At 38.8% G+C, this 13,527-nt stretch overlaps 1 protein-coding gene across 1 annotated transcript; it reads right to left on the bottom strand.

The window, feature by feature from the left end:
* Positions 1 to 2,737: 2,737 nt before the first annotated feature.
* Positions 2,738 to 6,727, bottom strand: LOC134751083 (uncharacterized). Its single transcript, XM_063686427.1, has 4 exons — positions 6,594 to 6,727; positions 4,844 to 5,004; positions 3,933 to 4,135; positions 2,738 to 2,836 (listed from the first exon to the last, which is right to left on the bottom strand). Exons 1-4 carry the CDS (start codon positions 6,594 to 6,596, stop codon positions 2,739 to 2,741), a joined length of 465 nt encoding a protein of 154 aa, XP_063542497.1. The 5' UTR covers positions 6,597 to 6,727; the 3' UTR covers position 2,738.
* Between the last annotated feature and the right edge of the window lie 6,800 nt (positions 6,728 to 13,527).

Here is a 13,527-nt window from a genome sequence, read left to right as displayed (position 1 = left end):
CCTGTAGTCATTTGTATCATCTCTACCTACTTTTGCGGGTGAATTGCATCTACATCTTAAATTATGGGTTATATCTCTATCATCATCTGTATTTCTCAATAATTTGCATCCGCAATAACTATCATCTGACCAATAGCCATCATCTCTATCATACTCTCCAACTCTTTCGAAATCATTTGGTCCATTGCATCGGCACCTAAGTGTTAAATTATGATCATCGTTTGTACTTCTTTGAATTTGGCATTCACACTGGTTATCATCAGTCCAATAAGCATCTTCTCTATCATCGTCTCTACTAAATCTCGCCATATGTATATAATCATCTAGCTTATCTTTGACGGATCTTATCTTTCTACTATCCTGATGTTTTTTGCGTTCCTTATCTTTTATACTATCTTTATCTGCATATTGGTTATTAATATTGGCTTTTATATCTCTGTCGCTTGAGGAACCACACTCGCATTTGATGACTCCAGGCAAATTCTTACCTACGTAACCACATGAACATGTTGGATCAATTGTATTCTCATTCATTACACTATCTTGTAAACCATCTAAAAGCTTAGCCAGCTTCTTGTTTAAACTTTTGAGTCCTTCCTTTCCTTCTTTTTCAGAAGATATTTCGCCCAAATACTGAATTTTGGTCGCGTCTTTTAATGTTTTCTTATTGCTATTGATTTTTAACTTAACATCGTTGTATTGGCCTTGGTTTATTAGATTTTGTAGAATAGCCTCAAGCTCTGGGGATTGTGGTAGATCCTCTATTTTTACAGATTTTTGAATTGTTAGAGAAGCTAAGCTCATAAAAATGGTTAATATTAGAAGCCCCATGCTTGGAAAGCAAGTTTTTAAAATGGATGGAAAAATCTCAATCACGGGGAAGAACAATGTTTAAATTAACCGTGAGATTGATTAACGAATAGATAAGCAAGATTGAATTAAATTCAAACGCTATGTTATTTCTGACGTCGATTGTTTTACAGTCGCCATCACATATATCGGAGCTGCCGAGGTGCTCACAAATATCTGAACACGCACTCTAACGCCTTAAGAATAGAGGCGTGTTCAGATATTTGTGAGAACCTCGGCCGCTCCGATATATCTGATGGCGACTGTACTATGGTAACAGTAAGTGCCCCAACGAATATACGTACAGAAAACTGGATATCTACCTATTTTTGGGCACCGACTTTACCATGGTCGACTAAACCACGGGCTGTCCCGTCTTTATTTCATGTATTAGAACTTTTTTTTGGCGTAAACAATTTTTTGGGCATATTTTTAACCATTTATCACAGAAAAAGAAACTCCTATACCTGTAAATATTTAGAAAATTGGCGTTTGTACGGGACAATTATTGTAGACAACAAATACGATAGATCATCTCAAAAACAATTTTGATAGCGCGATTCAGTATTTTCCCAATAAGGAACAGCATTATCTTGCATTTAATTCTTGTAGGTACTAAATAAATTCTATTATTCTAGTTATTCGAACCCAACAAAGTCAACAAACACCGAAATAAACGATTATTTATATATGGAACATTGTCATTACCACAAACCCAAATAGTCAATTATAGTATTGATATCTTTGTAGTGTAGTAGGGGAGACCGAGGTGAATTGTAACAGAGGAGTTTTTTTTTTAAATCTTTATTAAAGGGCTTTTTCGAGTGAACGAATATGTCGCCCCACAGGGGAGAGTAGTGACGACATAGTCGATTTTGTGGAACCTATTAACTCTTAGCGAACTCGCAACAGTGCGCGTTTGTTAGCTAGTAACTTGAACTACGCCCGCTAATTGCGAGCTCGTTTTTAGTTAATAGATTCCAAAGCTCGACGATGTCACAACCCTCCTCTGTCACAACTCACCTCGGTCTCCCCTAAAGACTTTCAAACCGTACGTCGCTGGTGTAAACCTTGGCTCATACCAATGAGTTTATATCCTTTGATATTTAGTGAAGGAAAACATCGAATCGTGAGGAAACCGGACTAATCTCAAAAAGGTTTAGTTACCCCTCTGTGTCGGAACTGTAGGGGGCATCTAATTCGTGGTGTTATTAAAGTCAGAATACGCCTGACGGTTGTGATTGTCGTGAACTAAGCCAGTGAATTTTTGCCTAGCAATAATAGGGTTATATCAAGTTATATAATATTGTATTGTATTGTATTCATTTAATTCAAGCAACATGGCTCATAAAAGCTTTGAAACATAAAGATCTATTAAAATTAAAATACAAACTTAAAAATTAAAATATGTATTACTAAAATATTAACTAAGTTACTGGAAACATGTCAAAAATAAAAGAATAAAAATTAACTAATAAATAAAACATGTAATATGTATAGCGCTGAAGCGCTGGTAGCCTAGCGGTAAGAGCGTGCGACTTTCAATCCGCAGGTCGCGGGTTCAAACCCCGGCTTGTACCAATGAGTTTTTCGGAATTTATGTACGAAATTATCATTTGATATTTACCAGTCGGTTTTCGGTGAAGTAAAACATCGTGAGGAAACCGGACTAATCCTAACAAGGCCTAGTTCCCCCTCTGGGTTGGAAGGTCAGATGGCAGTCGCTTTCGTAAAAACAGTGCCTACGTCAATTCTTAGGATTAGTTGTCAAACGGACCCCAGGCTCCCATGAGCCGTGGCAAAATGCCGGGATAACGCGAGGAAGAAGAAAAATAATAGGGTTATATGTATAAAACTGCAATGAGGTAAAAGCTATTATTTAACTTTATTTAAGTATCACTTTTTGGCACTTGCATTATTCCTTCAACCGTCATCACGATAGGGACGGCATGATGTATTAGCACCTCTCTGTCTATCTCTGATTGGTCTGAAAAAAAAAACGAAAAGTGTTCTCCTTAAAAGGAAGTGTCAGTACTTATTGTTCTTGTTTTTCAAAAAATAAAATTTCGAAACATGCTCACATGCGCCAAATTTGGATCAGTGAGTCGATTGAGTAGCTAGAGGTGTACCAAGTTGCACAGATTTTGCAATAGAAAAGCGTGGAAGTGACACCATATAAATGTCTAATTCATACGAAAATATGAGGTATAAAGTACCTATCACTCTCACACTTTGTCACGGCAAAGTCGGTGCAGAGACTACAATAAAGACTACAGAGAGCCTTTCATGCTTTGAACACTGATTTAATCATAAATTCATAATTTTTAATGGGTCCATCGCAAGATTTTGTTTAGCTTTTAGCTGCGGAAATACAAGGTAAAAAACAAAATAAATTCGCGATAGACCATTTACATTCAATGCGGTTAAATTGTCAACTCAAAGGTACATAGATGGCGCCAGCAGCAAGCATAGGTGACCTGTCTCTAGTTTTGCTCTATGAAATTTGGCTTTAAGGGCTAGCACCCAGACCATAAAATAAAAATAAAACCAAGATTCTGACACTGTTCGTTGGATTGACGGGTAAAACCTATGCTGGCGCTATCTGTAAAGGCCCCAGTACACAGTGGTGAAGGATGGTCCATGACAAGCCACTGCCATGTGCGACTGTGTAAACACTTCAGGCCACGCTACGCCACGATTTCCTTTGAAGTGTCAAAAAAACCGACAACTTCTCAATTGCCCACCACGGCTGACAACAGACGGCCAGTCGATACCATTGCCCCCTGTACACAATGGCGACGATGGCATGGCATGGCCCATCCTTCACCACTGTGTACTGTGGCCTTAAAATACTTCGACCTGCCAACTCCATTATGAATATGAAATTATGATTAATTGCAAATATTTTAAATGTTACCTATGATACAGTTTCGCGACCTGGTGAAGGTCGCGGGAATTCGGTGGTTGCGAGCGGCACAGGATCGGTCGGAGTGGCGAGCCTTGGGGGAGGCCTATGTCCAGCAGTGGACGTCTATCGGCTGACATGATGATGATGATACAGTTTCAGGTTGAGATCACATTACCTGAGCGTCTCGTCATATCAGGCTGGTTTTCATGCAAGTAACTAACAAGGTCCCTCCTCAGTTGTACTTTTTCTTCAGGATTCTCGTTATCGCTGTTCTCTGGAGTATTGAAGTCAAAGTTCCGTTGGAAGCCTCTGAGGGCTTTCATGAACTTCTTGGTCGCTTCTGATACCTTGGTGTCGCCTTCGTTGGGTTTGCTTAATCTATAAATATAAAGATTTTTAAAATAAATCGTGGTTACTATCTGGTCTCGACTCGATTTACTGATTTGCCGTCGATACACACAACATTTTTGCAAATAAACATATATATCTTTAGGCCCCTCCACACTCGTGCACGAATCGCGGCGCGAAGCCGCGTAGTCTGGAGTGGGCTTTTATCTTTAAAGTTTTCAAAATTGCGAACTTTTCATATAGAAAAATTGCGGAAATTTCTATTTTTTTTGTATGGGTATCAAAAACTTTTTTGTATGGGTGCAAATTGTGAAAACTTTCCGCAATTTGCACAACTATAGGTCTCCTCGGTTTCATAAGCGAGGTGTAGACTAGCAAGAACTTGCATGCAATTTACGGGACCCTATTACTAAGACTCCGCTGTCCGTCTGTCTGTCTGTCACCAGGCTGTATCTCATGAACCGTGATAGCTAGACAGTTGAAATTTTCACAGATGATGTATTTCTGTTGCCGCTATAACAACAAATACTAAAAAGTACGGAACCCTCGACGCGCGAGTCCGCCTCGCACTTGGCCGGTTTTTTATGTTTGTTAGCTCTTTCTCATCTTATCTTACGTACAGATATCTATTGTAAGCATATTTCGCTTTTCCCATCTCTCCCTTACTTATCACCATTAAATTTGTAGCCTACCTACCAGAAGTGTTACAAAAGTTCTACATTATTTATGCTTTCTTACCCATCAGACCGTCTCACTCCATCCATAACATCGCCCCACTGGTCAAAGGACGCCTCTTGGATCATGGGCGTCAGGTCGAACCTATCGTTTGACTGGTCGAACGATACGTCGGGCTTAATCTGGCCGAAAACTACTGGCAAAAAAAATGGAAGTAGATGAATCTGTAAAAAAAATAGGTCTGAATCGATTATAAACTTTGCAGCCTGATTTACTTTAAGGCCTAATACTTACGAGCGTTTTCACAACGCGTGTTAAATAAGCGTTTGAATGACACAAATGGATACATGTGTATTTATTTATTTCACACGATGGCGGTGGCGCTTTGAATCAAGCGTTGTTCGATTTTCGAATTTAGCGTGCAGACGAATTCAAGCGTTTTTTTAACGCGCGTTGAAAAAGCGCTCGTGCTTATGAGGCCTTATAAACCTTGCAGCCGGATTTACTTTAAGGCCTAATACGCACGAGCGCTTTTAAACGCGCGTTAAAAAAGCGTTTAGATGACACAAATGGATACATGATGTGTATTTATTTATTTCACACGATGGATGGATGGATTTTCGACTTTAAGCGTTGGTCGTTAAATCGAATTTAGCGTGCGGAGCGCTTTTTTAACGCGCGTTGAAAAAGCGCTCGCCTAAAGCGACGATTAATTACTCTCATCGTCTTAAAATTCCTCATCGTCTAGATTTCCTAATCTACACGATTTTTCATCTTGTTACATTTTTGTCCAAAATGCCTGAATTTAAAGACTGCAAACTTTCACTAAGAAAGAATTTTGAAAAGATTCAAATTTCGCATGGGGGTGTTATTAGATTATCGTGCTCTATGTGGACGTCGAAGTTACGTTACGGGTGAGTAGTTGAACTTAGTCTAGATAAATTCTTATGCATAGGATTGATTGACACAAAGATAGATATAGATATAACTCCGTAATAGATGGATACAGTCTAAGGAAAAAACGTGCCTCGAAAATCACGAAAATTTGATTTTCGATCAGATGGCGCCACTAGTTTTGGCCTACTGTCGTATAGATGGCGTTGACGGTTTCGTTTGTTATTTAACAATTTTAACGCATATCAGTGAAAGAACATGGGTCAAAATCATAAAAATAATTAATGCAAATAAAAATAATCATTTATCCATATTTAAATACATTTTATCGTATTTTTATAAATATTTATTTTTAGTTTTAAAGTGTGTCGACAGATGGCAGTGAATTTACTGGGGTTACAAAATTTACTATGACAGTACCGCTCTAGTATAAGTGACTCTATGATTGACATCATTTGAGGACAATGACTATTAAGTAGTTGATTTTGTTTAGTGTCGGAACGAAACCGGATTTTTTGCCGAAACCAAAGAGAATTAAGAAGACATAGTGTCGAGTAGCAGCACTGATAGTTCCGCTACTTGACGCTAGATGTAGACTACGAAAATAATAGTCGTTTTGGTCACAAAACTGATGTATGTAGTGACTGTAGTGAGCATTCTATGTCTTCTTCCAAAATTTCGGCCGAACCATGAATTTTAGTCTGAAGTCTGCCGAAAACGAAATGCCTTCGGTCAGACACTACTTTTGTTATAGTGATCAATTTCACATATCAACAGCAAATGTATAGTTGGTCAAGCAAATCTTGTCAGTAGAAAAAGGCGGCAAATTTAAACATATAGGCGCGACGACATAGAAAATTTGAGTTTTGCGCCTTTTTCTACTGACAAGATTTGCTTGACCAACTATATTTTCACTCACCATAATAGTTTCGCTTAATCGTCAGAGTATTTTAGTATTCCACCGCCGTGTCCGTCGAATCATTTCAATTTTACGGTTAGTGACTTTTGCTAATTAGTTTTAGCTAACTGCCATGAACGTCTACGGATTTGTAAATTCATATTTTACTTACCAGATTGTCATTATCCCATTCAACAATATTTTTATCGTAATTAATTTTGAGAAACTTTTTATTGATTTAGCACAAAAAACTGTTAGAAGTTTAATTTCTGTCTAGTAGTATAAACCTTACTGTTATCCTGGCCGATGGCATATGACATTCAAATATGATTGACGAGGTTGTTGACTTTTGATTCTTGTTTCTTGTGCTAATAAATTCTGCTATATATTTTGTTATAAAATATGTGTTTAAATTAACCCATATAGTAGGTTATGGGCCCAGCACGCTTCCACTGCGCAAAAAAGATAAAAAAAAACAATAAAAACGAAACCACAAACTTCCGCCTTTAAGCCATTGGCATTTTCTAGCATTTTCTATTAAGCTTTGATACGTCAGAGTCCTAATATTCCTTGAAACGCAAAACGACTCTTGCTTGCAAGTCATCGGGCCCGACATCGGCTTCCGATCGCAAGTGCCCGGCGGCCGTGTGGATCTAATAGGCTCTTTATTTATCGGCGTATTCCCATTTGTCCCCGCCGGGCTCAGATGAGCATAGGTGCATTCATATGAATCATTCCCATATGTCCCCGCCTCATGTTTCATATACCTACCTAGTGTACCCAATACCCATGTATGCGGCGGTCACGGGGGACGGGAACAAATGGGGATATATATAGATAAACCAAGAAAAGTCTGCAGCGATTTTTATAGCAAACGTAGTGCAAGTGTTATTCATACGTCATAATTTCATAGAAGTTTGACGTTTAAAATAACACCTGCACTGCGTATGTTATCAAAATCGCTGCAGACTTATCTTGGTCTAACTCTACAACTTTTTATCAGGGAATAAATACGCCAGAGAAAACTCGTTGTATTGTAATTAAAATGCTTGAAACAACCCAAAATAGCACGTCAACATCACAAACAATAGCACGATGCACGATTCAATCTCCCATTACATTTGGAACGCACCCTGCGGCTTGGCGCCAAACCGGTGGCGGGAAAAAATGCAAATGGCGGCACAGCGTGACGTCACGTCCGCGCGCCAGATGGCGCATGTGTACTGATGTCATTTTAATTAGAGCCAGCTTTTCGCGTGTTTTATTACCCGCGCTTTCTTTGTTTTCTTAATGTTGGTACTGTGATGATTTACGGTCGTTTCATTTCATCACTTTGTGAACTAGACGGAAATGTGTGGGAAAATTTAATATGTTTTTAGAGTTCCGTACCTCAAAAGGAAAAAACGGAACCCTTATAGGATCACTCGTGCGTCTGTCTGTCTGTCTGTCTGTCCGTCTGTCACAGCCTATTTTCTCCGAAACTACTGGACCAATTAAGTTGAAATTTGGTACACATATGTAAGTTTGTGACCCAAAGATGGACATGTAACGTAAACATATTAATTTTAAACACGGGGCCACTTTTGGGGGGTAAATGAGAAAATTAAAAAATAAAGTTTGTCAAACTATATCGTGTTACATATCAAATGAAAGAGCTCATTGTGAAAATCCCAAATATATATTTTTTATAATTTTAAAATAAATAGTTTAAGAGTTATTAAAGAAAATAGGCAAAAAATGACCATTCCCCCCTTTATCTCCGAAACTACTGGGTCAAAAATTTTGAAAAAAAAAATACAAAAATAGATCTTTACCTATAGATCACCGGAAAACCTATTAGAAATGTGCAGTCAAGCGTGAGTCGGACTTAATTACTTAGTTTTTGATCCGATTCTACGGGTTTTTTTAGACATTTCACATAAAAAATACATTAAATAAAACTATGAAAACGGATAGTTTTATTTCATGAGTAACTATCGCGGTAACCGAAGACAATATACGCGATATAATCCGTTTTCATAGTTTTATTTTAAACAACAATTAAATACTTAATGTTAATTATTTAATATAGTCATGTTAGCCATATGTGTCTGCATTTTTTACCAATTCTATATACTACACATAAAGGCTCGACATATAGCAGAAGACCCTCACGTAGCGTATTACTGTATTACGTCGGCGAAAAACACGCGAACGCGAAGCGAAGCGGCGTGGCGGGCCCACGGTGTTCGCGTTCGCAACGAGATCGCCCACGTAGGACACTAGGATTTATTCACCCCGCGCCGCATCGCTTCGCTTCGCGTTTGCGTGTTGTTCGCTACGTAGTACTCTGCGTTACGTAAGACGCAGCGTACGAAGCATGCTACGCGCTACGACGTCGTAGCACACAACCCTACGGTGCGTGTGAAAAGGGCTATAAGAAGTAAACAATTAAAAAGATGTGTATTTTTTTTAATTAGCTCATTTAAAGTTCTGAATTTTTTGGGCAGCGTGACCATTGATATAATTGGTCAAGCAAATCTTGTCAGTAGAAAAAGGCGCGAAATTAAAATTTTCTATGGAACGATATCGCTTCGCGCCTACATTTTTTATATTTGGCCGGCTTTTTCTACTGACAATATCTGATTGACCAACTTTATAATGTTTTTCATACTCATATATAGTCTGTCAAGCCATTTACATCAGAAGAAAAAAACGGCACATTTAAAAAATGTAGGCGCGAAGTGCTATCGTCCCATAGAACATTTTAATTCGCGCCTTTTTCTACTGACAAGTTGTTGGCAGACTTTATATACTTTTAAGAAAATTACGAACCATGTGGTACAGTCTGGCAAAAAAAAAGTAGAAATGAAAAAGTGGCAACACTGTAAGTGTCGTTCCTTTCAAATTAATCTAAGAAAAACGGGACGACACTACAGTATTGCCACTGTTTAATTTCTACTCTTTTTTGTCAGACTATAACATTAACTTTACAAATTAATTTTTAAAAAGCATGTTAACATCAAAATAAAATTTATATCAACTTGTAAAATAAAGCCTACACATAACTATCGAACGTCTCCAAGGGTATTATCATGACGGGTTAAAATCCATTTTTATTAAAATTATAGTAGTTATCGTGGCATATTAAATGGTGCGTATTTATGTCACAATCTGACTGCTCATTGAATACGTGATGGCGATGGATCGGCAGGGCTGTGCCCAAGTGAGGAAAAAAAAAGCTATCAATTAAATTTAATAATATAAGACAAAATCTCAGCTATCTGCTAAAACAGGTTGTGTTACAGTTTACATTCTAATTATAGATACAACACACACAAGCTTGTTTCTTTGAGGTCTTGTATTACTAATGTATGTTTTTCTAACAAAATAAGTTAAAACAAATTTTTAAGCAAAATAAAAAATATTCTATTCTATTTTATTCTATTCTATTCTATTCTATTCTATTCTATTCTATTCTATTCTATTCTATTCTATTCTATTCTATTCTATTCTATTCTATTCTATTCAAAAAAACCGGCCAAGTGCGAGTCGGACTCGCGCACCGAGGGTTCCGTACTTTTTAGTATTTGTTGTTCTAGCGGCAACAGAAACACATCATCTGTGAAAATTTCAACTGTCTAGCTATCACGGTTCATGAGATACTGCCTGGTGACAGACAGACAGACGGACAGACGGACGAACAGACGGACAGCGAAGTCTTAGTAATAGGGTCCCGTTTTTACCCTTCGGGTACGGAACCCTAAAAAGCGAATTGTAATGTGACACAAGTTAGGAAATAAAATAAAAACTATACTCTGGCATACCCTCTTTATCAGTAGAAAACGGCGCGAAATAATAGTTTTCTATGGGAGGACAACGCAGCGTGCCTATTGTTTTTAATTTGCCGCTTATTTTCTACTGAAGGAAATGGCTTGCGAAAAATATAACTTAAAATCTTACTAAAGTCAAAATAGGCACAACCCTAGCTAAAACAACCATGGACACTAGTAATGGGTGCGTTCATAAACTATTCAGCCCATAATGGTTATTTTCCATAGACAACTGTGCTTTACAACCGTTAATCAATTCCGGTTTGAAAATTCATAGAACGCAAGCGTGTACGCCTTCACACTTGTTTCTAATGATACTGTAATTATACAATTTTGACGGTTTCGGAGCGAACTCAACAGAAATTAAGTGTGCACTGAATTGGGCAGTGACGTATCTGTAGAAGCGTCATAGGTACTTAACGTAGCACTTGGCATGAAAGCTACGCCACGGCCACGGAACGCTCAACGCTGACGCTATCCGTCATACATTGGTGCGTACGTGTGTGCGAGCGTAGCGTGCGCAGTAGTGGGGTCCCGGCTTAAGGGTCTCCGGCAAGCTCGGTTCTCCATACAAACGTAGTTACGCTCTCATTTTAAAACGACTAGCTAGATTGCTCTGAAACGTTGTACTTACAATAGGATAAGGTATATCTAGGTCTGTAATTGGTTTATGTAGCTTTAGGTACAATAGTAAAAAAATATAGCGAATTTAAGTTCATACAAAACTTGTTTTAGCTCTATTTCGTCTGTTTTATATACTAGAGGTATATAAACTAATTACACAGAGCTAGATATACCTCATATCATTGTATGTGCAAAGTTTCATTACAATCCAAGACGTAGTTTTAAAATGAGAACCGAAAGTCCGTTTGTATGGAAAGATAAAATTCGGCCGAGCTTGCCGGGGACTCTTAATAAGTATTATAGAGATTATAGTCTAGTAAAACGCTTTACACACCTTGCTTAATTAAGTAGGTAATCTTTGTCATTGCGAATGCCATGTATAGGTAGAGTTAGCTTGGTCCATCTCTAGGTATAGTCTGGCAAACTAAGTATTTCGTCAATAGTAAAAGGCGCAAAATGCGAACTTTAAATGAGAGATCGAACCTTCGCGCCTACATTTTTCAAAGCCGTCTTTTTCTACTGAGAAAATTAGTTTTTTAGACCAATGGTTCCCAAAGTTAACTGGGTTCCGACTCACCTAACAAAAACGGCGAAATACGGGATACCTCGTGGCCGTTTTAAAAAGGGGGCATAAAATATTATTTGTAACGCTCAGATGCCCTAGTAGTTTCAGGGCCCACCAATGGGTCGCGTTGGGAAATGCTGTTCTAGACGTAAGTATGGCGTAACTTCTGTCCGCGCGCCAATTCCGTGCATTCGGAGTTCGAGGAAGTGGGAGGGTGTGCGCCGTGCCTGTACGCTACTCTGTCATGACGCCCAACATTCAGCCGTGCACGGAGTTCGCGCGCGGACAGTAGTGATTATGGCGTAATTAGTGGTTTTGTTCTAGTCCAAATTGGCACAAAAGCAAGGTGATTTGGTATCTACCATTGGTCAATCGGACTGTTATTATCCGACAGCACAACGCAAAAAAAGTGTGTAGATAGATAGATATATAAATAAACCATTTAATCGCTTGCCACAATACACACTTATAGACAAAAAATAGAAACAATAACAACAGAGAGAGTGTGTAGAGGCGTATAACAAAATTTCGATTTTCTCAGTAGGCCCTCAGGTCGGTCATTCTCAAAAAATATGTCTGCGGTCTAATTGCCGCGACCTATACAAAATGTATGAAGAGTCGTGGCAATTAGACGCAACCGCAGACATATTATCAGACAATGACCCTGGTCCACTTGTTCCCTCTTACTCACACTCTCGCATCCAATACGAACACACGCGAGAGGGCATCAGTTGAACTAACACCTTTGTTATGTCAGCCGTGGCGCGTGCTGTTTGGGTTATTAACTGTTTTGTGACGTCACAGCTTCGGAAGCTGCAGCTGGGTAGGTATACAAAAACTCGCTGGTCAGGCATATGGGAATGTATAGTAATATTATAAACTATAATAGATGTCATATATTAAAGAAAAAGTGACGAAGCCCTCCAGTGGTGAACCGGCGACTTTAGCAATCCGGGCTAACGCCTTGAACCCCTGGGCCACCCCGCCACGGCGGAACCGGTCACGATTTCTCGACTATATGCCATCTTACTAAGACTAGGCGATAGGCCTTTGACCAACTCTAAGGGCGAGCAGTACGCGCTTGCACCTACACGAATTCCTTACGGAATGGAATTACGATATAGCGAGAGAGATTGATGGTGAATAAAATAATTTGATTTGTTCCCAAAGTTGTGTATAGTAATATCAGTAATATGTATAATATCTGGATGAAATCTGCACAATCATCTTAGCATATAATACACTGTGCAATCATCTTTTAGCATGTACTACTGAAGCGCCATTGAAAACTACATTTTTGTATGGGATCGAAATTCTCCATTTCCAAAATATTATCTATGTTTCCGAGAACTATTCGAACCTTTTGGAAAGTTTCCGTAACACCTGTTTTATTATCGAGCCTGTCCTGGCAAGACTCAAGGCTTCTACACACGTTGCAACAAATGGCATGCGATTTTAGAAATTTGCCGGGAAATCGCATGCCATTTGTTACAAGGCATGTTTTATTATTATTATCTCCTTTATTCATTGTTATTATTATTAATAGCCTACATGGTGTCCCACTGCTGGGCATAGGCCTCCCCCTTCGATCTCCATCCGTCTTGATCTTGAAAAATCTCCGGCCAGCCGTGGAGACATACATACGTCCAGCTAGCTTAGCTTAGCTAAGCTTAGCTTAGCGAAACGCTTTGTGTCTCTTTATCACTCTTCCATATGAGTGCGACAGTGACAGTTGCGTTTCGATCGCTACGAAGCGTCACTGTCGCACTAATATGGAAGAGTGATAGAGAGACACAAAGCGTTTTGTTGTCGAAGCGATAGCGATTGTCACCTTGGCTAGGCCGGCTGGTCATTCCGACATCTCCGCCTGGGCCTGTAGTCTTAATTTATATTTTTTTCGTGTGTTCTCGTAAACGGTTATTTTGACAATTACATCGTTTTACAACGGTAGGTA

Source organism: Cydia strobilella, chromosome 21 (genome assembly GCF_947568885.1).
Source record: "Cydia strobilella chromosome 21, ilCydStro3.1, whole genome shotgun sequence".
NCBI classification, from domain to species: Eukaryota; Metazoa; Arthropoda; class Insecta; order Lepidoptera; family Tortricidae; genus Cydia; species Cydia strobilella.
The sequence above is the reverse complement of the archived record's forward strand: the minus strand, read 5'-3'. Positions and strand labels throughout refer to the sequence as shown.